We start from the raw sequence: 27,405 nt of genomic DNA, 5'->3' as shown, positions 1-27,405 counted from the left end.
AAGGGATGTGAGGTAATTGTGAGGGGTAATGTGAGGTAATTGTGAGGGGTAATGTTTGATAAACACTGCCACACATTTATAATACCAACACAAATCAATAAACAGATTTAACAACTGCAATTTGACAAACCCCATATAATACTAAAATTGTAAAATTCACATGAATCCTTAAATGATGCTTGAGGCATTATACTTTAAAATAAGTGATAACTAATCAATACAGGGAAAATATGTTCATTTATGTTCGATTTGCTTTATTTAAGCTAGTTAAAATACTCGTTACATGGGTTTAAGTGATGTATATTTTTAACAAAATATTTTCCTGACTTTGTGATGGATACATTACTTATATTATCAGTTGTTATGTTGACGACAGTGTTCTTTATCTCCGATGTCGGTGGGGTATCACTCAATGTACCAGGTATAGTTTACATTTTTAGCTCGACTATTCGAAGAAAAAGGAGAGCTATACTACTCACCCAAGCGTCGGCGAAGACGTCACCCCTTGGTTAAGGTTTTGCATGCAAGCACACATAGGTTAATATCTCAGCAACTACTTGAGGTATTGCATTGAGACTTGATACAATGGTACTCAACCATCCAACATACTTAATTAACCAAGTTTGATAACTCTACATTGCATTTAATGCCAATAATAGGCTTTTATTATTTGACTTAGAAATTCTGGTTGAGGTTTAGCGTGCAAGCACACATAGGTTAATATCTCAGCAACTACTTGAGGTATTGCATTGAGACTTGATACAATGGTACTCAACCATCCAACCTACTCAATTAACCAAGTTAGATAACTCTAATTTGCATTTAATGCAAATAATAGGCCTTTATTATTTGACTTAGAAATTCTGGTTAAAGTTTTGCGTGCAAGCACACATAGGTTAATATCTCATCAACTACTTGAGGTATTGCATTGAGACTTGATACAATGGTACTCAACCATCCAACCTACTTAAATAACCAAGTTAGATAACTCTAGTTTACATTTAATGCAAATAATAGGCCTTTATTATTTGACTTAGAAATTCTGGTTAAGGTTTTGCGTGCAAGCACACATAGGTTAATATCTCAGCAACTGCTTGAGGTATTGCATTGAGACTTGATAAAATGGTACTCAACCATCCAACCTTCTTAATTTACCATGTTAGATAACTCTAGTTTGCATTTACTGCAAATAATTGCCCTTTATTTGACTCAGAAATTCTGGTTAAGGTTTTGCATGTAAGCACACATAGGTTAATATCTCAGCAACTACTGGATGAATTGCATTGAGACTTTATAAAATGGTACTCAACCATCCAACCTACTTAAATAACCAAGTAAGATAACTCTAGTTTGCATTAAATTTAAATAATGGCCCCTTTTTTATTCAACATAGAAATTCTGGTTAAGGTTTTGCATGTAACCACTTTTAAGTCAATGCTTCAGCAAATACATCATGTATTGCATGAAACTTTACACACAGGCTCCCAACCATTTAACCTTCTTATTTAATCAAGTAAGATAACTCTATCTTTCATATTATATAAATTTTGCCCCTTTATTATGCGACTTAGAAATTTTGGTTAAGGTCTTGCATGTTAGCACACATAGGATAATATCTCAGCAACTACTTGATGTATTGCATTGAGACTTTATACAATGGTATTCAAACACCCAACCTAATTGAATAATCAAGTTAGATAACTGTGTTTTGCAAACAATGGCCCTTTATTATTACACTTAAAAATTCTGTTTAAAATTGTGCATGTAACCACATTTATGTTAATATCTCCGCACATCATGTATTGCATTGAAATCTAATCTAACAGTGATCCATGCATGTTTCGCCAAAACTTTTCAATCCTTACACTGAAAAGCGGCGGAATAGTCGAGCGCGCTGTCTCTGTGGGTCCGTCGGTCCGTCCGTTGCAATTGACCTTGTCCGGAGCATAACTTAAAAACTACTGGATGGAATAGGATTAAACTTCATACAATGGTAGAGCATAATGAGAGGAAGTGCAGTATACAATAACCATAACTTTATTCTTGCTTATTACTGAGTTATTGCCCTTTAGTACTTTTTTTTGTCCAGAGTATAACTTGAAAAGAACTGGATGGAATTCATTGGAACTTCATACAATGGTACAGCACAATGAGAGGAAGTGCAGTGTTCAAGAACCATAACTTTATTTTAGCTCATTACTGAGTTATTGCCCTTTATTAATTTTTTTTGCTGCCAACTTTTTTTCAAGACGTTAACTTGCAAACTACCAGAAGGAGTTTATTAAACTTCATACAATGGTAAAGCACAATGAGAGGAAGTGCATTGCACAAGAACCATAACTTTATTTCAGCTAATTACAGAGTGACTGCCCTTTGTTACTTTTTTCTTGTCCGTAGCATAACTTGAAAACTATTGGATGGAATTTAATAAAACTTCATACAGTGATAGATCATAATGAGAGGAAGTGCAGTGTACAGGAACAGCCAATTACAGAGTTATTGCCCTTTGTTACTTTTTTGTTGTCCGGAGCATAACTTAAAAACTACCGGATGGAATGTAATAAAACTTTACACAATGGTACAGCACAATGAGAAGGAGTTCAGTGTACATACATCATTACACTATTTTAGCAAATTACAGAGTTATTGCCTTTTTCTGTGTTTTCTTTTGTCAAACTTTTGTCCGGACAGTTACTTGAAAACTACTAGATGGAATTTCATAAAACTTCATACAATGATAAATCATAATGAGAGGCGGTGTTCGGGGGGTATTTATCACCTTCAGTGATAGCTCTAGTTTTAATTAATAACAATCTCATTTTTCGAAGATTAAATGAAGTTGTTGGTGACATTTTGTGATGAGGTAAAATATAACAGTTAAAAAACACTGCAAAATCAGATCTTAATTAAAAGATCTCATTCCAAGACAAACAGACGAAAAGTTGCCAAAACGGTATACTAGTATCTGTGAAAGTGCAGCTTTAATTTTTTTACTGATTTTGACGAACGAGTTTACTGTGTGAAAGATGCTTACAACAAATACTAAATTTCAAACTATCTTGACCACCTTAAAAAGTATAAAACTTCAGATATAGAAGCCAGGTTTTAGGTAAGCACAAAGGGTAGTCAACATTTGGTGTAACCGCAGCGAGAGGAGTCATAGTGTGAACACCAAAGGTTCTTCAAAGATTCTGTATACGGTTGAGACGTCAAATAAATGGTAGAGTGTTTTAGCATTGCGGTTTGTGGCGCATCCGTGGTCTAGTTGTAACACAATTGACTACCAATCCAGGGGTTGCAGGTTCGATACCCTGTCGCATCAATAAAAAAATTCTAATCGTCTTCCGGGAGCGACGTTAAATGGGGGTCTCTTGTGACAGTGCTATACACTGGTGGACGTTGAAGAACCAGGGTAGCTCTAAACCGGGTTACATTCTGACTGTGCACTATGCTCCAACAACCTAAAATGACTAACAATCTTAACGGGCCGAATGGGCAAGGCCCGAGTGCGAGTATAAATAAGCTTACACACCCTATTGCGGTTCATCGTGGGTACGGAAAACGACTCATTACTTTACCGTTCACTGGACCGAATGTTTTTCACATACATGTTATAGTTTTTCACATACATGTTTATACTTAAACACATTTTTTGCAAACTTTCACAACAACGCTGAAAATAGCATTCGTTGTATACAATTCTTTTCCCTGAATATAATCTGAACACCAAGTGTGAGCTTGACCTATAGGTCACTGTCATCACTAAGCGAGTTTCTGGAGTGGAGGAGGGGACGCAGGTCCTAAGTTACGGCGCCCCGTGAAGTCGATCTCCGCTATTATCAAAGGGACCAGCTAATCAGTTCGCTTCCCACTAAAACCAGCCTGAATCTTTTTTTTATACTTTTAGTGTATGTGCAATTTCGGTAGCCGAGGGAGTAAAAAAGTAATAGTTTTCAGATTACCGGGAAAAGAACACATGAGGTGCCAAAACGACATGGTCGAGATCCTTGAAATCCTCGATCCACCCCAGGTTATCTTATCGATAACAAAATCATGATATATTTTTCAAAGGTTCATTTATTAACAAGGCAAACTAATACTGACATACTCTATCATCTGAATGACGATAAACAAAGTAATGAATCAGCGAAATTAACTAATAGTAAGCTGAATTAACATAGATACAATGAAATTTGTAGTTTTTTTACTAAATTGACAACAAATCAAATACGTTATCACACATACCATCGTGTGAAGTGATGGTTCATGATCCCAGTTAAAGGAATGTTAATCGTCCACCGAACTCTTCCGACACAGAAAAATGGGTGTTTTACAACCTCTCGATTGGAATGAGGTTCTCTTTCGGGGCCTCAACCGCAGGTGGCGCCGGGGCCTCAATTTGCAGCACCCCGTCCTTGGAGAGGGTGGATTTGAGGCTATTTGGATCAACGTTTTTCGGTAGAGTGTAGTTGCGTGTAAACTCCATGTGAACTTTCTTGCCCGGGCGGTCCTCCTCGTGCTTCGCGTGCACATTCAAGACGTTTCCGGTGGTCTTCACTGTAATTTCTTCCGGTTTGAACTTGTCGCAGTTGAAACGGAGCGACAACTTCCGGTTGCCTTCGGGGTCCGTAACGAACGGTTGTGCGACCTGGAGCTCCGGAACTTCAGCGTCTAGGTCATGCATCTCACGGCGGAAGCGGTCCAATTCGCGGTCAAATCGGCTCACGGAATCGTCGAATCTGAAATGAAAGAAGGGCAATGTTGAGAAACACTGAACAAAATCTACATATCGTAACCTGTTTATTCTATTATTACATTCGCCTTAGACACAGGCCAGACAAGTAATTCTTTTAAATAAAACGCGTATATAAGTCGATACAAACCATACTGTATGCAGTTCGAAACATAAAACATATTTATTAGACCAGCTGGACATATTTTAACCTTTCGTTAGCATGCACAACTTTAATTTTCATGAAACAGATACAAGTTTCACAATAATAAAATAATGTAAAGCAAATATGGTGAATTAACAAAATAAAAATATAAAGCCGGCTCCATTAATATCAACACCTTACCGCATGGCCCTCCAATCATCATCAAACAAATGCATCCACTTGGAATACAGGTCCCTCTGACGATCAAAGTAGTCGAGGTCCCGCGTTAACAATGGCACAATTGACCAAGACATTATTGCCGTTTGAAGTTGTGAAGATAATTACACGTTTTCTGTTTAACTCGCTGTCTGTCGCTTGTTGAATGATAATCGAAGTGAAATATCGTTGTTTATATAGCATATGCGAATATTCTGGAAATCAATCATGTGACTAGTCTCCGGAGCTCCGGATTTTTCTCGAACATGCCGGTTTTCTCTTTAGGCCATTTCCGTACTATACGGGCATTACCGAAAGTATGATTCGGTATACTCCGTAATGAAGGAGAATATTCGGGAACTCTCGCGATATTTCTTTAGATTGGTTACCGACAGAATAAGAAATGGAAGTAGAAAAATAACTGTATAGGATTGAATGATTTATTTTGTTCAATTTTCACAGTGACGCTGTGTTAACAATTATCTTGATATTTATCTTTAGGAATGATTTTCAAAATTCTTAATTTCCAGGTGCTGCAACAGCCTGCGAATCGTTAAAAAGCATAAACAATAAAGTGGTTATTCACTCTTGCATTGTCTTCATACCGTGACCGGTATTTTGACACACATATAATTACGACCACAGCTACTGCTGTTTCTGCTGCTGCTGCCGCTGTAAGGAAGTATTTTGAATCTCACATAAACACGACCGCTGCTGTTGCTTCTTCTGCTGCTGCTTATGACTACTACTACCACCACTACTACTACTACTGCTATTGCGACTACGACTGCTACTGCTACAATGATTACGACTTCTGGTGCTACTACTCATACTACTATTACTGCTTCTGCTACTGCTACCGCTGCTGCTGCTGCTGCTGCTGCTGCTGCTGCTGCTGCTGCTACTACTACTACTACTACTACTACTACTACTACTACTACTACTATTACTACTACTACTCATACTACTGCTGCTGCTGCTGCTGCTGCTGCTGCTGCTGCTGCTGCTGTTGCTGCTGCTGCTGCTGCTGCTGCTGCTGCTGCTGCTGCTACTACTACTACTACTACTACTACTACTACTACTACTACTACTACTACTACTACTACTATAATCTACTATAATCAACTACATGTAGTTGTGAATGACGGGACCCATGTATCACTTTTTCTAAAGGATAATGGCCGGGGGTCGTGATTCTGTGGGGCGGGGGGGGGCAAATTTATCCATTCTGAAAGCGTCTACTACAGCATTACTGTAATCAAGTTGTTAAGTCAATCATGGCAACAATATCTAAGCTGGATGGGATACATTACTATATTTAGATATTGCGGAGTTATAAAATATAGTTGATTATGATTTGCACTTCATGTATGCAAACTTGAAAGTACATAAGTTAGTGGTTTAGAGAATTGAGAACGTTGTCAAGGAAATTTGTTAACAATATCAAACAAATAATACCGTTAGCCATTTAGCTTAGACATACATATCTATAGCCAATATAAACTACTACTGAAATAATAGTTATATGTTCGACAATTTGTATTGAACTAAACAAATTGAGATCGATAGAGCGTTAAACCTAAAAATCATGCACCATAGAAAGATTGGTCATGGCTAAAACCTTACAATTACAGCACAAACTACTTACTAGTCCTGACGTGTCATTCTTAACCGAAAATTGGTAAGGATTTCTTGGCATGTGTGTGACCTTAACCTATAGGCTGCTAATGTAACCTATAAGTGTAAACTTAATTTGTACGTTGTGAATCTATATTGGTATTGACCAGTAAGTTTAGCTTTGCCGCCTTGGCAATGAACCTGATTTTAGTGTGAGACACACCTTCCCATGGTAATCTATGATTATGAGATGCCATCAACAACAATGATTACAAATTTATATATATTGGGAACACCGGGCTCCTAATGTATTATCGATCTTTTCAATAATGGCCCAGGGGCGTAGCTAGGCCTAGAAAACTTGTAGGCCCAATGGTTTTAGGTTAGTTTGTGGATAAGACCCTCCTTCAAGATTTCTTTAAAAAATATAAGCAAAATGGTACAATTTCGGAACATTCCAGGAGAAAAAAGGCACAATTACATCCATTCTATATGCACATTACACATACTTAATTATATATGCAATTATTACAATAAAATCAAGCAATAAACACCAAACTTGTTTTGGTAATACATGTAATAAAACAAACTTTTGAGTTGTTCAAAGTGTTTGAGAAGCTATTAGTTTTTATTGCAGTTTTGGTTTATTAAAATTTTGTCATTTTTCAAAAAAGTGTAGGCCCAGGCCTACAAGGCCTTTATATAGCTACGCCACTGAATGCACCCATACTTAAAGCAGTGCCCATCTTCCCATTCTTTACGAATCTTTTATTATTAATCTAATCTCAAACAGAGTGAAACATTTTTTTACTCCATATGATGTAATCATTTCTAGTTCTCTCAATATGTTCTAGTCAGCATCCTCTGACTGTGTGCCACACTTTCGTAGACGAAGCAAAACCGATCTGACTAAGACATGCTTGTAACGTACAGACGGACACAAACTTGTATCTACGCTCGAGGACAGTCATGACGCAGGTCAAGTGAACAACTGGAGGCATGTGATTAGTTTAACGTTATTTTATGTAGATATACTTGTATTGTGTTTGCCAGTGTTTGGTATTATTTTGAACTATGTATCTTTCAGTTATACGGAAACAGTACAAAGAAACGAGGAGGACGATAATAAAAGAAAAGCACAAAATTATGGAAAATGCCAAATTAAAAAGGAGATCGGAAGAACGTGAGGTAGCAGGCGATGGAAACAAAACTCAAGTTACTGGCCAGAAGTTAGCGGGAGGGGAGGCGGCAGCTGCGGTGGACAAAGCAGCGGAGCTGAAGAGGCATAAGGAAGACCAGGCCAGGCAGCAGAAGAAACAGAGAGCCCCGGTGCAAATATTGAAACAACATAGGCCACAGGATAAATATAAGAGAGAGTGGAACACACGCGAAAAAGACGCACTTTAGCAGGCAGGCAGACTTTAAGTAAATCAATTCGTGTGCGTGTTTCAGTTCTAGGAATAGAAAAACAACAACATTAATTTAAACGAAAATTAATTTACAATTCAGTAAGTCGTTATACATATTGCAGATATAAAATTGTAACTGGACGTAACACGGTCGAGGAATAGCTAGTTATTGCTAGAATGTTTCTATTTTTCCACTTTGCTGTAAAAAGACAATGATCTGTATAGCATTCAAAATAAAATCTGTTGAATCAGCGCTAATAATCAAATTCACAAAAGAATAAGAAATTAAATTTTAGAAATTTGCTAGAATATCAGTAGTAAATGAATCACTGTATATATTATGTCAAATCATTTTTGCGATGCATGCTTTTTATTCACTACAGTAGTTGTGCACGAATCATGAACATTTTCGTGGTAAAATAGTATCAGACTGATATTGTTTGCGTTATATTTGCCGTTTTATGAGCACATATATGCATTGCTAGAAAAATATACAAATGTATCTTGTAGGTGATTTTGCATAACAAATATGCGAGACGCTCATATGGGCCGGGTAATACATTGCCTTTTGTTATAAATATTAACATGTCTTACAGCTCGATCATGTCATAGTTACATTTTTATAAACGCACGCTTATTCTGATTCTGCATCGAACAAAAACTGCAAAAACTTCCACGCCAAACATTAAAGGTGTTCAGTAAACCTATAAAATGGCCGTAAAGTGCCCATGTTAAGTGCACAAGCCGTCGAAAAGAAAAAGATGCAAAAACTCAAAATATAATAGCTTAAATTGGTACAAGATGGTACACTTTGATTAAAACACAGTTTCAAGTCACGCAATTTTCTATTTTCGCATTGTAAACAAGCAATCGTTCAGCCGTTATACATTCGTTTTTTTTAATATCACAGACATAGAAATGCTACAGACAGAGAAATGCCACAGATAATAAATCTTCCGAAGCATTGCCGAAATTATAAAACTAACGTTTCGGTGTAGTCATAATACCAAAAATCAATGAAAAGTTGTAATCATTATGATACGAAATTTGTAAAAACCACATGAATCCTTGAATGATGCTTGAGATATATTCTTTCAAATTATATAAGCGATAACAAATCAATACAGGGAACATATGGCTATCAATGTTCGATTTTGCGCAATTCAAATTAGTTATACTTGTCATTTTATGCGTGTTAAAGATGATATTGATGAAACCTAAACTATAATTCAACCGACTGTTCTAATATATTTTTTCCTGACTTTGTGATGGATACGTTACTTATATTCTCAGTTGTTATGTTGACGACAGTGTTCTTTATCTCCGATGTCGGTGGGGTATCACTCAATGCGCCAGGTATAGTATACAGATTTTCTATAATAACATTTGCCTTTTGTAAGAAAACAAGTGTTTGGGTGACATTTTCGTTGTGAGGTAGCAATTTTTACAGTTTGAAAACATTACAAAACATTTCTTAATGTTTAACTGATTTTTAGGAACTAGATAATCTGTGTTGCTGACAATTAATTATTAATGAACCATCATGCTCATTATAAAATTGCATTAAAAGTAAAGATATATAAGAGACTGGTTTTAAGTGTACACGAAGTATGTAGTCAGCACTTAGAGACTTAGACACTTGAACTACAACGCTGAAAATGAGGCTTGTTTTGGAAATAAATATACGTTCACAATGTGTAACTTCATATTCTGAACACCAAGTGTAACGTTGACCGTTAAGCTGTGAATCTTCTTTGGTTTTGATCACCAAGTGGAGCTTGATCTTAAAGCTTTGAATCTGCTTTGGTTTGGACCACCAAGTGTTTCTTTGACCTTTAAGCTGTGAAACTGCTTTGGTTTGGACCACCAAGTGTTTCTTTGACCTTTAAGCTGTGAAACTGCTTTGGTTTTGACCACCAAGTGTTATCTTGACCTTTAAGCTGTAAATCTTCTTTGTTTTTGACCACCAAGAGTTACCTTGACCTTTAAGCTGTAAATCTTCTTTGGTTTTGACCACCAAGAGTTACCTTGACCTTTAAACTGTAAATCTTCTTTGGTTTTGACCACCATGGCAAGTGTTACCTTAGTCTTTAAGCTGTAAATCTGCTTTGGTTTTGACCACCAAGAGTTTACCTTGACCTTTAAGCTGTAAATCTTCTTTGGTTTTGACCACGAAGTGTTACCTTGACCTTTAAGCTGTAAATCTTCTTTGGTTTTAACCACCAAGAGTTACCCTGACCTTTAAGCTGTAAATCTTCTTTGGTTTTGACCACCAAGAGTTACCTTGACCTTTAAGCTGTAAATCTTCTTTGGTTTTGACCACCATGGCAAGTGTTACCTTGGTCTTTAAGCTGTAAATCTGCTTTGGTTTTGACCACCAAGAGTTTACCTAAACCTTTAAGCTGTAAATCTTCTTTGGTTTTGACCACCAAGTGTTACCTTGACCTTTAAGCTGTAAATCTTCTTTGGTTTTGACCACCAAGAGTTACCTTGACCTTTAAGCTGTAAATCTTCTTTGGTTTTGACCACCAAGTGTTACCTTGACCTTTAAGCTGTAAATCTTCTTTGGTTTTGACCACCAAGAGTTTACCTTGACCTTTAAGCTGTAAATCTTCTTTGGTTTTGACCACCAAGAGTTACCTTGACCTTTAAGCTGTAAATCTTCTTTGGTTTTGACCACCAAGAGTTACCTAAACCTTTAAGCTGTAAATCTTCTTTGGTTTTGACCACCAAGTGTTACCTTGACCTTTAAGCAGTAAATCTTCTTTGGTTTTGACCACCAAGAGTTACCTTGACCTTTAAGCTGTAAATCTTCTTTGGTTTTGACCACCATGGCAAGTGTTACCTTGGTCTTTAAGCTGTAAATCTGCTTTGGTTTTGACCACCAAGAGTTTACCTTGACCTTTAAGCTGTAAATCTTCTTTGGTTTTGACCACCAAGTGTTACCTTGACCTTTAAGCTGTAAATCTTCTTTGGTTTTGACCACCAAGAGTTACCTTGACCTTTAAGCTGTAAATCTTCTTTGGTTTTGACCACCAAGAGTTACCTTGACCTTTAAGCTGTAAATCTTCTTTGGTTTTGACCACCAAGAGTTACCTTGACCTTTAAGCTGTAAATCTTCTTTGGTTTTGACCACCAAGAGTTACCTTGACCTTTAAGCTGTAAATCTTCTTTGGTTTTGACCACCATGGCAAGTGTTACCTTGGTCTTTAAGCGGTCAATCTTCTTTGGTTTTGACCACCAAGAGTTACCTTGACCTTTGAGTAGTAAACGAACCAATGCAACTGTTATTTAGATATGCCTGTTACGTACATACGGATACATCATAAACTTGATCTACCCTTGAGGTGGAGCATATCGCAGGGCAAATGAACAACTGGTGACATGTGCTACGTACCGTGTTGGTGGTGGTTTTAATATATAAACTATAAAGTGTTTACCTGTGTTTGGTATCATTGTGCCCATGTATCTTTCAGCAATACGACAACAGTACAAAGATACAAAGAAGGCGATTATGAAAGAAAGGAAAAAAAATCTCAAAAACGCAAACATAAAAAGGAGAATGGATCAACGTGTGACAGCTGACGACGGAACGCAACCGGGAGTTGCAGGCCAGAAGTCGGTGGATGAGGTTGCGGCAGCAACGGCGGAGGCAAATGCTGAGTTGGACAGGCCAACGGAGCAGAAGAGGCAGAGTGAAGAACAGGCCAAAAAAATAAGGGAAAGAGCACGGGGACAGATGAGGTTACAACATAGGCCGCAGGACAAATATAAGAGAGAGTGGAACACACACGAAAAAGACGCACTTTAGCAGGCAGGCGGACTTTAAGAGAAACAGGATATATTTGAAAGACATTTAGTCAGTCAATCATTGATTTTTTATTTGTCTCTTATCTTTAGCAAACCCATAAATCGAGAAATGGCAAACGTGTATTTCCATTACTTATACTGTGTAGATTTTAATCTAAAACTTCAACTAAAAAGAAGAGTTATGGGACTTGCCACATATAAACATATAATCACACTTGTACCATGTGTGTTCCCCAGATTTACGGGACTTGCCACATATAAACATATCATCACACTTGTACCATGTGTGTACCCCAGAGTTATGGGACTTGCCACATATAAATATATCATCACACTTGTACCATGTGGGTACCCCAGAGTTATGGGACTTGCCACATATAAACATATCATCACACTTGTACCATGTGTGTACCCCAGAGTTATGGGACTTGCCACATATAAACCTATCATCACACTTGTACCATGTGGGTACCCCAGAGTTATGGGACTTGCCACATATAAACATATCACATTTGTACCATGTGTGTACCCCAGAGTCATGGGACTTGCCACATATAAACATATCATCATACTTCTACCATGTGTGTACCCCAGAGTTATGGGACTTGCCACATATAAACATATCACATTTGTACCATGTGTGTACCCCAGAGTCATGGGACTTGCCACATATAAACATATCATCACACTTGTACCATGTGTGTACCCCAGAGTTATGGGACTTGTCACATATATTCATATTGTCACACTTGTACCATGTGTGTACCCCAGAGTTATGGGACTTGCCACATATATACATATTGTCACACTTGTACCATGTGTGTACCCCAGAATTATGGGACTTGCTACATATAAACCTATCATCACACTTGCACCATGTGTGTACCCCAGAGTTATGTGACTTGCTTCATATAAATATATCATCACACTTGTACCATGTGTGTACCTCAGAGTTATGGGACTTGCCACATATAAACATATCATCACACTTGTACCATGTGTGTACCCCAGAGTTATGGGACTTGCCACATATAAACATATCATCACACTTGTACCATGTGAGTACTCCAGAGTTATGGGACTTGCTACATATATTCATATTGTCACACTTGTACCATGTGTGTAGCCCAGAGTTATGGGACTTGCCACACATAAACCTATCATCACACTTGTACCATGTGTGTACCCTAGAGTTATGGGACTTGCCACAAATTTACATATTGTCACACTTGTAACATGTGAGTACTCCAGAGTTATGGGACTTGCTACATTTTTTCATATTGTCACACTTGTACCATGTGTGTACACCAGAGTTATGGGACTTGCCACATATTTATATATTGTCACACTTGTAACATGTGTGTACCCCAGATGTACGGGACTTGCGACATATATTGATATTGTCACACTTGAAACATGTGTGTACCCCAGATTTACGGGACTTGCCACATATATTCATATTGTCACATTTGTAACATGTGTGTTCCCCAGATTTACGGGACTTGCCACATATAAACATATTTTCACACTTGTAACATGTGTGTACCCCAGAGTTATTGGACTTGCCGCATTTACATATTGTCACACTTGTAACATGTGAGTACCCCAGAGTTATGGGACTTGCCTCATATAAACATATCATCACACTTGTACCATGTGTGTAGCCCAGAGTTATGGGACTTGCCACATATAAACATATCATCACACTTGTACCATGTGTGTACCCCAGAGTTATGGGACTTGCCACAAATTTACATATTGTCACACTTGTAACATGTGAGTACTTCAGAGTTATGGGACTTGCTACATATATTCATACTGTCACACTTGTACCATGTGTGTACACCAGAGTTATGGGACTTGCCACATATAAACATATCATCACACTTGTACCATGTGTGTAGCCCAGAGTTATAGGACTTGCCACATATTTATATATTGTCACACGTGTACCATGTGTGTAGCCCAGAGTTACGGGACTTGCCAAATATAAACATATCATCACACTTGTACCATGTGTGTAGCCCAAAGTTATGGACTTGCCACATATAAACATATCATCACACTTGTACCATGTGTGTACCCCAGAGTTATGGGACTTGCCACATATAAACATATCATCACACTTGTACCATGTGTGTACCCTAGAGTTATGGGACTTGCCACAAATTTACATATTGTCACACTTGTAACATGCGAGTACCCCAGAGTTATGGGACTTGCCACATATAAACATATCATCACACTTGTACCATGTGTGTAGCCCAGAGTTATGGGACTTGCCACATATAAACATATCATCACATGTGTACCATGTGTGTAGCCCAGAGTTATGGGACTTGCCACATATAAACATATCATCACACTTGTACCATGTGTGTACCCCAGAGTTATAGGACTTGCCACATATAAACATATCATCACACTTGTACCAGGTGTGTAGCCCAGAGTTATGGACTTGCCACATATAAACATATCATCACACTTGTACCATGTGTGTACCTCAGAGTTATAGGACTTGCCACTTATAAACCTATCATCACACTTGTACCATGTGTGTACCCCAGAGTTATAGGACTTGCCACATATAAACATATCATCACACTTGTACCATGTGTGTAGCCCAGAGTTATGGACTTGCCACATATAAACATATCATCACACTTGTACCATGTGTGTAGCCCAGAGTTATGGACTTGCCACATATAAACATATCATCACACTTGTACCATGTGTGTAGCCCAGAGTTATGGACTTGCCACATATAAACCTATCATCACACTTGTACCATGTGTGTACCCCAGAGTTATGGGACTTGCCACATATAAACATATCATCACACTTGTACCATGTGTGTACCCCAGAGTTATAGGACTTGCTTCATATAAACATATCACATTTGTACCATGTGTGTACCCCAGAGTTATGGGACTTGCCACATATAAACATATCATCACACTTGTACCATGTGTGTAGCCCAGAGTTATGGGACTTGCCACATATAAACCTATCATCACACTTGTACCATGTGTGTACCCCAGAGTTATGGGACTTGCCACATATAAACCTATCATCACACTTGTACCATGTGTGTACCCCAGAGTTATGGGACTTGCCACATATAAACATATCATCACACTTGTACCATGTGTGTACCCCGTGTACCCCAGAGTTATGGGACTTGCCACATATATCCATATTGTCACACTTGCACCATGTGTGTACCAAATATCTGCTTTCAAGAGAATATCTTGATAATGAAAAAGGTTTAGGTTTGTACAACATTGACTACAAGGCTAAGACAATACTTTCAGGAGAGCATCATACAAAACGTGTGACACACAGAAGTTGTAATCTACCCTCTACAACACAACAAGAACATGATGTATTTCATACAAACTTTAATAGACGTACAAAATAGGATAAAACTTCAGAAGCAAGCATGTCCATTCAGAGAGAGAGATAACTACTTTGTTCAATAGTAAAAAGGCTTTGATTACAGAATACATGTAGGGTATATCAAACAATTAAAGATTCAAGGCACATTTATTAAAGGTAGCACCACGTTACATAATTAACTATTGCAATATAATTAATACAAAACGTTTGATAATTAAATTCTATATTGAACTATTGAAATACAATTACAATTAATAAAACAACATGTCAAAGTTAAAGCTGACACTATCTGATTTTTTTTTTAAATTGTCCTTGAACTGATGAATATTGTCATCACCTTTGTCACATTAATTGTCATTCATATTGCAGATATAAAATTGTAACTCGGTGTAACACCAGGCCAAGGTATAGCCAGCCAATAAAGAAATTATGACCACATCCTTTCATGAGCAAGATTTGATTTGTAGATGGATTTCACTGTGAAAAGTAAAGCATTTTACTATTATGCATAGGAACAATTATGTTTAAGTCAGTCATCAATAAAATCTGTTGAATTATGCTAGTAGTCAGATTCACAGAAGGATGAGAAATTCAACATTCAACATTTGCAAGAAAAAATATATCATACAAACTGGTCAGATTTTTACAATGTTTAAATACTAGTATGGTAGATCAGTAGTGAATAAAAACACTTAAAATATAATGAAAAACGTTTTTGCAATTCATATGTTTGATATTCGCTTCAGCAGTTGTGCACTTTATTATCTTTTAAGGAGAATTCAGGTCAAGGATGCTTTTTTCAAGGACAAAATAAATCTATGAATTCAAACATAGATATAGTGTCAAATTCTACTTTTCTGTGAAATGTATGCTGCAACTCTAAATAGATCTGACAACTGTCAGTAATGAATTATTTATGTTACAGATAATTGATGGTCATGATTGAACTTTTTTTTTAAATCCGGTCACTTCAATTGACATGTAAAAATATTTCAATCATGAATTAAGAGAAAAAAGACACAAAAAAATCTTTGTACAAAATTGAACAATTTGTGACATTACAAACTAAACACAGAACATGAAATTTGGCACAAACAATGTATTGATAGTTAAGTCTCAAAAGTAAATTGTCATAATTGTTTTTTTTTGTTTTTTTACTTGGTAAATCATTATAAACAATCTTACTGAAGCATTCTGATGAGATTCATGAAAAATAACTTCACTTCATTTACTTGATATCATATTTAAGAAGAGAAAGGATAAAAAATATTGTAAACTAATAGTATTTTGTATTTATATCTAAATGGCATATCAAAACACTGGGGTAAACATTTACACATGATTTGGTGTATTCATAAATACATTATGTATTATCAAAAACATAATAATATTTTATATTACTGACATACATACCTGACAGATAGCAAGTTAGATATAGACATGAGAATATATATATGAGATATGAGATACACTTCTTCTACTGGCCTTGTCTATTTGATATTTATTCATAACATGCGTATGTAATATATCAAGAATACAATCAATTATGCAATTTTATATTTTCTCTTTCTGTGTGATATAGAACAGCATAGAACATGTATTCACCAAAATGTCATATCAAAAAATCTTAATATTTAAAGTATTTAACTTATCAATAAGTAATTATCAATGCTTGTTTGGACAGACAGCTATAAGCTTATATAAGTCACGCTTGAGTGTGTTTCCTGGGTAGGCACCAGTACTAGTTGACAGGGTGTGAGTAAGTACCCATGGGGGTGAACCTATAATCTCTCAGACAACACCTTAACCACTACACACATCTTTTTACAGAACTTAGAAACAAGGATTTCAAATACAACTATGGCACTCCATTATTTTATTTTTCTGTCTAAAGATTTGGCAAGCAAGAACTATTTATCTATTAAATAGTGGAAATCATTTTGTGCTGATTGCATGTAATTTAAAATTATCTCTTATTATATAAAAACCTGCTCAAAATGATAATTACTGTTCCCTAGAAGAAGTGGACAGTTTGCTTTGCTAACAATAAATGAAACCAGCTAGCTGTATAAACTTTCACTGCAAAACTTGATATTGTCCATATGCACAGCAGATTAAATTTGTTCAATGTAAATGTATGTAGAAAGCATGTAAAAACACACAACCATATACTAAAATTTAACAACCAACATTGAGTCAGGAGCAACCAAATAAAATGGCCTCAAATAACACAACCATTGTTTTCACTAAATATCTTGTAAATATGACACACACACAAATGTAACAGACATCGAAATGTCACAGACACTGTCACAAAGAAATGTCACAGACATAGAAATGCCACGGACATAGAGGTAACAGTCACTGTCACAGACATAGAAATGCCACAGACAAAGATATGTCAAAATGTTGCAGACATAGAAATGTCACAGACACTGTCACTGACATAGAAATGTCACAGACACTGTCACAGACATAGAAATGTCACAGACACTGTCACAGACATAGAAATGTCACAGATGTGGAAATGTCAAAATGTCACTGACATAGAAATGCCACAGAAAATAAATGATTCTAAGCACAGCCACAATTAAAAAAACTGCCAAATTTTGGTTAAAGCCTTATACTGTAGATAACTATTTGTATATATTTGCACTTTGGTAACTTATATGTAAGTCAAAGGGAACATAAAGTGAAAATCTAATGACAGGTAAAAAACAAACATGATTTCCAGAATGAGCACACACTCTATGTACAATCAGACACAAATACATCTCTCAGAATTAGCGACACTTTGGTATAAAACAATCAACATGGCTCGGCCACCTGCCTTCAACCATTGGAGCAGTTTGATGCAATCAGTTAACCATATGTTTCACATGGGGCAAAGGGAAAGAACTTCTACAATACACAACCTTCTGTACAAAGTTGTCTCCCTTTGAAAAAACTTGTTCTTGTAGAGGCAGATTTTTGAAAGCTGAACAACACTCGGCGGAGAAGCTTAGGAAATATAATCTTTACTTACTAGTTTCTCAAATACTCCATATGGAGTGTTATTATTATTTCAATAATTTGAACATCTATCTAAAATCAAAATCGATTTTTCAGTATTGTCATGTCTGCTTAATGATTTTAACAGGGGCCTCCATGTTTACAATGATTAAACAAATAAAATGTGCTATATACATAATGAACAATGATTTACACAACACTTTGACCAGCTGACATTTCAATCTGTGACAAATCTTCCCCAAATTTCATACTTCCCACAATTTATACACTTTGAGACAACAAAATATCCTGGTTTAAAAGTGTTAATTGTGTACTGTCAAAAACAGGAAGATCATGACGGGCGTTTTTGGACACTTGATGATTCAAGAGATGTATAAAAACAAAATTATCTATTCACCACAATGCATAGAATAAAAAAAATATAATAAAGATTGCGCCAAGCATCACACACAGATGTGAATAATCAAATGAGCTCATTGTCACACCTGTCAGCTGGCCTAATGGACCGAGCAATCGGCCAATATATTGATTTGCCTCTCTTTGACATCGATTACTGCGCGGTCGGAGTCTCGATATCGATGTTCTTGAAACAACCATCCGGCAGCGAGTCCATGATATCTTTCACATTCTGAACATCTTTCTCAAGATCGCTCAAGTCTGCGTTATAATCCTGAACCCAGAGTTTGACCTGTAGTTGTAAAGTAAGAAAATTAAATATTTAGACTGTACATGTAGATACTGTTTATATATTTTCATCCAGTCTTATTTTCACGTCTTTTTGCAATCCAGAAAACAAATGGAAAATTCATTTATTAATATACAGCGTTCTATCAAATAAATCCTATCAGGTTTTTTTCACTCAATACGGCCAAAAAAAAGGCCTTCAAGGGCTGTATTCAATATCCAACTTTGATCTTACCGATACTTCAGTCTAAGAGACGAATTTCAGTGTTTTAATTGGACTGTAAAAATAACTGGCCAAAAGACTGAATGAAATCATTCAGGCATACCTAAGGATATGAATTACATTGAATACTGTCCCTGAAAATCATTTAAAATATGCTGCTTTTCACAAATTGTATTCCTTGCAAAATGTGATGCACTATTCAAACCAAACTACCAACCCCTCTTCTCAACCAAATTCCCCACCCTACCTAAACCTTACTAAAACCCATTCCTACAAACCAAACTCCTGCCCCTATCCACTGATAATAAATTTCAAAGCATAGAACCCTTCCTCCAAAACCAGAGAAAAACACGGTCTTTAACAAAAGGTTTAACTGCTGTGGTACCTGATTGTTTGCAGTAGTGAGTTTGGCAAACTGTGACTCGAGGTTCTGGTTTTTCAAAGTAGTCTCGGCAGCAGCCAATTCCAGCTCCAGGCGGTCAAGGTCAGCTGTGTCTAGGTCACGCAAAGTGGCTGAAATATCAAATCAGGAACTGAATGTGACAGCTTTCAAACAGCAAAAAAATATCTAATAACTTACATCTTCACATACGCATAGATCTCAAGTCTAACAAAGTTTAAAGTAAACATTGATCGACTGCACATACCGAGGATACTGGATATGTTTTCGACCTTGGCGAGGGCATCGGCCACCCTGTCAGCAGCATCTCTAGCCGTCTGCTTGGCTGATCCAGCCTTCTCTAGGGCCTAAAAATACATAGATTTGTGCAAATGAGTACCACTAAAGCAAACATGGTTTATATCTACATTAAAGGGATTTATGACAGTATGTTGAAAAATGATAACTCAAATTAGGCCTATTTCTACCTGTACAAAACAAATTCAAAGTCTAGAATTGAGCTTTGCGTACTTTTTGGCCTGGTTGTTCGTACATTTGGTAAAACTTTAAGTGATGAAAATTAACTTTGAATTTCTTCGTTATTGTTTTTTTTCACTTAATGATGGCAAAAAAAATTAAATAAATGAAATTTTCAAAACTAATCATAAGATTACCGATAAATTTAAAATACATCTTTGGTTGCTTAAATAGTTATCAAATGTTTAAAATGATAGTGAAGTTTGAGAAAAGTGGAAAACGTAAAATTGTTTTCCTTAATTTGCTTGCAATTAAACCACCTCACTACCAACAATGGCTCTCGTATACTCACATTAGCAGCTAGACTGTTATCATTATCGGCCTGCACGCTAAGGTTGTCCACCTGTTCCCCTGTATCCCTCACGTCACCCTCTAATATCCCTGCACTGTCCAGTAACTCCACAGCACGCTGCTTGGTCTTGCCTGCGTCACCACGGATACGACTCGCCTCCTGCGGAACATTGTATTAGTCTAGAATGTTTTACACAGTTATAAGAAAGTAGATAGACAAGTGAACGATATCAACATAGGGGTCACTGACCCATCACAATGCTTTCAAATCTACCAGAAAGAAAACGGAAATGATTTTAACAGTATAAGATATTAACTTAGCATTCACAATCTAGAAACTCCTATACTCAATTATTTATTTCCCCAAAAACATAATTTTTCAAAAATTCAGCATCTTTTCATGAGCAAAACTCATAACTCTCAAAACCCTGTACTCACATCAGATGCGCCCTGAGCCATCTCCTCAGCCTCCTGAGCAATACGCAGCGCCATCTCAGCGTCATTCTCCGCCCCACTCAGGGCCTCACGAGCCTCATCTGTGCGGGCCTCCGCCTCCCGTATGTGGGCCTCAATCTCAGGTACCCTCTCTAGGGCCTCTTCAGCCTTACCCCGGCTCTCTTGGACCACCTGGTTGAATCCTGGAAAAGTACAATGGCATAATTACATTGTATAGTGAGAAACTACAGGGCCTCCTCCTTTCCCCTTATGTCGCATTGGCTGCATGAAATATCTCAGTACATATAAGATTAAGATTGTACTTCTGTTACAACCAACATTATCTTAATTACTTCAATGTGGAATGAAGTATATTTCCTTACCTAGAAGTGTCTGAAGTGTCTCATTGGCCTCACGTAGAGTCTGTTCCCCCTTGTTCACGGCATCACGTGCTCGGGCACGAGCTGCGTCCACCTCCGCTAGCAACAAGTCCGCACGCTGCATTATAAAGAAAAGCATATTGTGTGTACAAAACTAAATGTAAACTCCATACACAGGTTCTATCATGCAAATGTTTGTGTTTTACCACCACTTTTCAACGGGCTATGTTCTACCTCTGTACAAAAAAACATATAATTCGTAGCTGTTCATGTAACACTCTTATTTAAAGTTCACACCTGTTTTGCTGGATGCTACTATCAACATAGTTAAGATATATGGCAATATAGGGTTTAAGCCAGGTTTTAAAAATGACAGTGTGCTTCAGAAGAGGGACAGGGAACTAAGTGTTAAAAGGGCCATGAAGAAGAATTTGACAGAAAATGCTAGGGTAACTGACAGAAGTAATGTTAGTTTTCAACTGCCAAATATGTAAATTTTTTATGTTTTTATAATCATATTATAAGTTTTAACTAAGACAAAAGCAATATTTGATGGCTGAAGCATTTAATTCTTGAAAGCAGAAGGGTGCCCATTCTGATCGTAATAGAGAGCAGGTGGGTGCTACCAAGAATTACAAGTGCAGCACCATTCTATAACTCTTTAGCTAAAACCTTGCGCAATACTTCAAATCTCCAAGCCTAACTCTCTTCTGTACCGTAATTACCTGTTGGTGTTGTATTCCACTGTCAAGCAGATTCTGTGCGGCATCTCGCTGGGTGGTAGCCTCAGCAAACAGGTCAGCGTTCTGCTGCATCAGCTCTGCAGAATCAGCCTTAATGCGAGCAGCCTACAGTGAAACATCCACAATGTATTGTTGATATAAATTAAACAACGTTAAAACAGAAAATTCCTTTTATTTTTAATTCACCCTTATTCAGGCAGCCAACAGTGAAATATTGTATTCGTATATTTAAAAAAAGACGATAATTTTCAACAGATATTACTTTCAAATTCAATTTTTAGCAGACAAAAATGCACAGTGGTCTAAACATCAATTATCTTATATTCCATATGTAAGCTATTTTTAATGAACTAATCATGCACATCTGGATTTGTGACTTGTACATTATTTTCCTTATTTTAATCTTACAATACAAGTAAACAAGCTGTACCTGTTTTTTGATGTTTTCAGCATCAGCCATCAGCTGTTCCACATTGACGTTCGGTATCTGGAGAGAGGTTGCCTGTGTGTAGAGTTGCAAGGCCTCGTTGTACGCCTCCAGAGACAGGTTTAATGCCTTGTCAGCAAAGAACTTGGTCTGCTCATACAGTCTGTCGGCCTCATTTGCCCTGCAATGGTTCATTTAGAATTCTTTGGAATCATTGACTGTTGTGACATTTGTTTTGTAGGACACTTAGTAATTCTTTTTTATTGCCTAAGGATATCTTACAAAAGCACCGCAAGAGATGCCAACTCATTTGTTGTTGCTGTTGTTGCTGTTGCAAGTATTTTTATTTGGAAATGGGCATAACTCAACAATCATAAAAGCAAAATTATTGTTCTTTGCTAGATATGTGCACATTGTCCCTGGCAACACATGTGCCAAGTTTAATTTGAAGTTTAATTCTAATATCTTTATCTTATAAATGTCTGACAAAATATCTCAACGTCTTGTTTTTGTTTAAAAACAGGAAAGGTAAAAGCACCTTTCCTGAATATGTTAATTATTTATCTATATTATTGTCTTAACTATGTATCCTACATACCTGTCCTTAAGGTCCTGAATGTCTTCCTGTATGTCCTGTGGCATCTGCATGGTTTCCATGGCAAGCCGGAGAGCCTCATTGGATGTCTCCAACGCTTTCTTTCCCATCAATTCAATACGAGCAGCCTCCTCAGATTGCCTGTAAACAGAGAATACATGAACACATGGTTTCCATGGCTAGCTGGAGAGCCTCGTTGGAAGTCTAATATATAACTTTTAAGTCATCAAGAGTCGCCTAAATTAGCCTCCGTGTACTGAAATAGCACCTGATAGAATTTTTCAAAACTGGGAAGAGATCAAGTATCAATTCTATTGGCTTTGCTGTTTGGGACAAAAATATTTTGCAACCAAACCATTTGGTAAAAGCTTCCATCATGGCCATGTTTAAGTGGGAAGTTTATCTTATGGACTGTTTTGATATTCTATGTGATAAATTACAATGACATTTAATGTATGCAGGTGAGGGTGGCCTTATGGAATAGGTTTCAGCTGTTCACCCAAGAGGTTGTGGGTTTGTTGACAACCTGGTGAACTTCCACATGGCCTCTCAAAACAGGCTTCTGTACCGGTTACAACCCAGGTAACAGACTCCATCATTACTCTATAAGCTATTGGCTTTTGTCACAATCAACTTACATATAGTAGTATAAATAATGTACTTACTGCATGGACAGTGTCTTTGCCTTATTGGCAATGACAGTCATCTGCTGTGACTGTTGACCAAACTTCTCCAAAGCCTCCCGTGCACGCTGTAACGCCGCCTGACCCTCTGTGTCAATGTAGTTTTCTGCTGCCTTCAATGATGTCTCTGCCCTGAAAAAAATGAAGTCAACACATAATGATTTTTTAACTTAATGAAATAGATCAAATAAACAATGCATGCATGAAGTTCTTCTGTTTCACTATACATTTATCAATGCATTACGACTTGCCCCACCCAGGGGCTGCAGGCACACCCACTGGATTAAGGGGATTTAGACAAAATTGTATTGTTCATATCCAACCCCTTACAGCAGGTAATTTTGTAAAAAACCCAGGATTTTAAGATGTCCAACACTTTCGAAACAAAATCTTGAAAATACTATTTCCCTGAAGGCCAGCTCAATTGGCATGTTAAAAGCACCCATAGACTTGAGTCTCTTCATATAATGCCTGCTGTCCGCATTCCTTCAAAAAAAGGGCATGACTCCAAAATTACTACAGCCAGAGTAAATGCACTTGCTGTACAAAAAGATACGAACTCAAGGTAGGCTACAACAAAGAGAAAAGCTAAAAACATAAAATAGAATGGTTGATATACCTAGAAATGGCAGTCTCAGCCTTCATTATATCATCCATACTCTCTGCAGCAGTGGCACGAGCCAGGACAATGTTGGTGGTTATCTGGCCACACCGTCCCAACACATCAGCAATATTCTCCTTCAGAGCTGCCAGCTGCTGGCCCATTGTACCATTGTCACCTGGCAACCAAATTCCTTATTAGTTCTCTTACTTAAGCAAACTGATAGCATTTCAATTGACAAATTATGTTTTGATATGATATAATTGGCAAGATTAACAATCATTAAAGTACGAATGTTGCTGTTTATATTAATCAAGGCTACAAAATCATAGTTTGAAAGACCACAGCCATGGACTCCAATATAAACAGGAAGTAGAAGAAAGATAATCATGTTTTCACACAGAAATAATTTCTTTCCTTGTTATATTTCTGCACCCTTTGTTATAATTCAATTATAATGAGATTTTTTCTATTGGCATGACCCATATATTATTTAAACCCTTGAATTCAAACACCTACTTCCTGCTCCGCGAGCCTCATCCAGCAGGGCGTTGACAGACTCATTGACGACGGTAAGCTGGTTCAGGAACTTGGTGTCGTTAAAGGCGGTGGGGTCATTACCGATGTTGATAATGAGGTTGCTGAGCTCGCGTAGTTTGCCCCGGTGGACGTTCACACGCTCCTGAACCAGACTGTAACATGGCGGGCAGTCTGAAAATTACAAGAGGTAAATTAACCATGATAAAAAGTCAGTGAATAAATATGATTTATCATATTTTAGTTTATATTTAGTTTACACTTTAACATTAAGTTTTAATCGATTATTTTTTATTTCATTAACAATATTTCAAATCCTGCAATATCAATTTCAATATTTCCCATTCTCACACCATTAATCCCCTTCTGAACTTGGTAAATCTGTTTCAATTTCAATGAATCTATTTATTTCTTATAAACAATTGGTTTCAAAAGCAATATAAAAATAGAGAATTAAAGTAAAACATTTATTCCGTTTGCCAAAATCACATCAAGTTATTACTCCCTCACAATTACATGCACAGCCAGCTGTGATGTTGTACTCCATACATTATGCACAACGCTTGCCCTCCACACAGGAACAGTTAACGTAGCAGGATACCCACACCCATACTATATCCCCCTCCCCCTACTGCCTGCATTACTCACCAATACAGCCAGCTGTGATGTTGTACTTGTTCTCCATACACCGGTCACAACGCTTGCCCTCCACTCCATCAACACAGGGACAGTTGCCGTAATCATCACACTGCATGTCTACAGAACCCTCAGGGTCACAGTTGCAAGCTGAAACAATTCCAAATGTAAGTAAATGTATATTGCTTATTGACAGTTGCAGATCAAAATTATACATTTTTACTTACATTATTTTGCAGTTATCAAATCAGCAAAAAATACTGCTTTGCATGTACATTATTATTATGGGGATAAATACACAAAACATTTCATGATAACAACAAAAACATCAGAAGCAGATGCATTCACTAATACTTCTTTTTCAGCGCATCAACGGACATAACTTGATTAATATTTCTGCAAGAGTTATGGGACTTGCAACACATTTATAAGCATATTGCCTTAATAAACATGTGTACCAAGATTCATATTCATATTTTTATCAGTTTTTTGAACAATAGGCAATGTTTAAGGTTTTGGCTACATGACTGCCAATGACAACAACTCTGACATTTTTTCTTTAAAAAGCAGACATAATAATGATGCAAAGTTAGATGTTTATTTTACTGGGTTCTGAGAACATCACAAAACCAGTCTGAACCAGTTAATTATCATACCTGAGCAGCCAATGATGGAGAATCCATAGTAGAACCTGTCACACTGGTCGCATTTCCTTCCAGTCACGCCTGGTTTACACTTGCACTGGCCTGTCCCAAGGTTACATGTGTTGTTGAGGGAACCAATCGGGTCACAGTCACAGGCCTCACAACCTACAAGACAGAACAAGATAGAGAGCTGATAAAGTAAATTTGGCAATGTATGCATTCAAGGGCCGTAACTTTACTGCATAGTTGATCTGGCTGTAGATGGAAATCAGTCGGGATATTATCCCAATTATCATTATGACAATGTTTGGTAACAACTTGCCAGTGGACATGAAAGTGTGACCCTAAGGAAGACAATGCAGATTCTGAAGCTGGATAACAGAATCTATATATGTCTGCTCTATGATCCTAATATTGAAAGAGAAATTGGAGCAATGATGCCTATTTCTTTAATACATAACTTAAATTAGTCGAAACAAGGTAAGGCCATTCCTGACTTCCACTCACCCTGTCCACTCTCCAGATTCCAATAGCCAACCTCACACTCGTCACACTGGCGTCCGAGTACGTTGGGCAGGCATGGGCAGTTGCCAGTTTCTGGGTTACAAGACAACACGCCCACCGTAGACGTACCAGGAGGGTAGCAGTTACACGCTGGAGAAGAAAAAATAAATCATTAAATTGGAGAATTTATGACCACCACTCATAAATCAAGCAATATTTGCAAAACTAGTGAACAGCTTGGTTCAATTTCTTATTTTTTTTGTTCAATGATGAGACAAAGCTGGTTGTGTAAAAGATGTTCTTTAAACCAACGTGACTAATTTCTGCAATTGACAGTAAAAGTTCAAATTTATTTCTATATCATACATAAGATGGCATTGCAATCATTCTTGTTTCAGTCTTTAAAATAACCCCGTTGCCCAAATCTGAACAAGGTATATTTGAAGCTATCTGTTAGAATTATAACGTCTTTTTGTTTTTGACAAGTAGAATAAAATAGTTGGAAATAGACAAAATAAGAGATTTAAATTGACAAATACTTTAATTGAAAATTCAGCAGCGGTCATGGCTTTTCACGAGCTGTATTTGATGATGTAGTACACAATATATTGACTGTTTTAAAGTTGGTGTCAGTTACTCCTAATTTAACCAGTTTATTTCATTCTGTTTTATTAGTAACTTTGGCAATCCTGGTCTAGATTCATTATTTTTGATAAGCAAACCAAATTTCTACCGAACAACTTGGCTTTAGTAATTGTAACAAGTG

General features: G+C 37.0%; 4 protein-coding genes across 4 annotated transcripts in view; 2 read left to right on the top strand and 2 right to left on the bottom strand.

The window, feature by feature from the left end:
- The first annotated feature begins 310 nt into the window (after positions 1–310).
- LOC128224349 (uncharacterized) lies at positions 311–8,267 on the top strand. Its single transcript, XM_052934165.1, has 2 exons — positions 311–421; positions 7,798–8,267. Exons 1-2 carry the CDS (start codon positions 334–336, stop codon positions 8,115–8,117), a joined length of 408 nt encoding a protein of 135 aa, XP_052790125.1. The 5' UTR covers positions 311–333; the 3' UTR covers positions 8,118–8,267.
- LOC128224348 (heat shock protein 27-like) lies at positions 4,060–5,267 on the bottom strand. The gene is made up of 2 exons (XM_052934164.1): positions 5,079–5,267; positions 4,060–4,739 (listed from the first exon to the last, which is right to left on the bottom strand). Exons 1-2 carry the CDS (start codon positions 5,189–5,191, stop codon positions 4,331–4,333), a joined length of 522 nt encoding a protein of 173 aa, XP_052790124.1. The 5' UTR covers positions 5,192–5,267; the 3' UTR covers positions 4,060–4,330.
- A 1,004-nt stretch (positions 8,268–9,271) lies between the features above and the next one.
- On the top strand, positions 9,272–12,147 carry LOC128222847 (uncharacterized). The gene is made up of 2 exons (XM_052931994.1): positions 9,272–9,475; positions 11,596–12,147. Exons 1-2 carry the CDS (start codon positions 9,388–9,390, stop codon positions 11,928–11,930), a joined length of 423 nt encoding a protein of 140 aa, XP_052787954.1. The 5' UTR covers positions 9,272–9,387; the 3' UTR covers positions 11,931–12,147.
- A 3,166-nt stretch (positions 12,148–15,313) lies between these two features.
- LOC128224253 (laminin subunit gamma-1-like) overlaps positions 15,314–27,405 on the bottom strand; it is a 31,931-nt gene continuing 19,839 nt past the window's right edge. The window contains exons 15-29 of the mRNA XM_052934054.1: positions 26,643–26,789; positions 26,148–26,300; positions 25,504–25,641; positions 24,838–25,029; positions 24,337–24,496; positions 23,700–23,849; positions 23,038–23,175; positions 22,443–22,620; positions 21,995–22,117; positions 21,273–21,387; positions 20,893–21,092; positions 20,456–20,614; positions 19,895–19,994; positions 19,633–19,760; positions 15,314–19,028 (exon numbers count right to left, since the gene is read on the bottom strand). Coding sequence (XP_052790014.1) covers positions 18,891–19,028; positions 19,633–19,760; positions 19,895–19,994; positions 20,456–20,614; positions 20,893–21,092; positions 21,273–21,387; positions 21,995–22,117; positions 22,443–22,620; positions 23,038–23,175; positions 23,700–23,849; positions 24,337–24,496; positions 24,838–25,029; positions 25,504–25,641; positions 26,148–26,300; positions 26,643–26,789 — 2,219 coding nt within the window. The 3' untranslated portion in view covers positions 15,314–18,890. The remainder of the gene's footprint in view (positions 19,029–19,632; positions 19,761–19,894; positions 19,995–20,455; positions 20,615–20,892; positions 21,093–21,272; positions 21,388–21,994; positions 22,118–22,442; positions 22,621–23,037; positions 23,176–23,699; positions 23,850–24,336; positions 24,497–24,837; positions 25,030–25,503; positions 25,642–26,147; positions 26,301–26,642; positions 26,790–27,405) is intronic.

Source organism: Mya arenaria, chromosome 17 (assembly GCF_026914265.1).
Source record: "Mya arenaria isolate MELC-2E11 chromosome 17, ASM2691426v1".
Lineage (NCBI taxonomy): Eukaryota > Metazoa > Mollusca > Bivalvia > Myida > Myidae > Mya > Mya arenaria.
The sequence above is the reverse complement of the archived record's forward strand: the minus strand, read 5'-3'. Positions and strand labels throughout refer to the sequence as shown.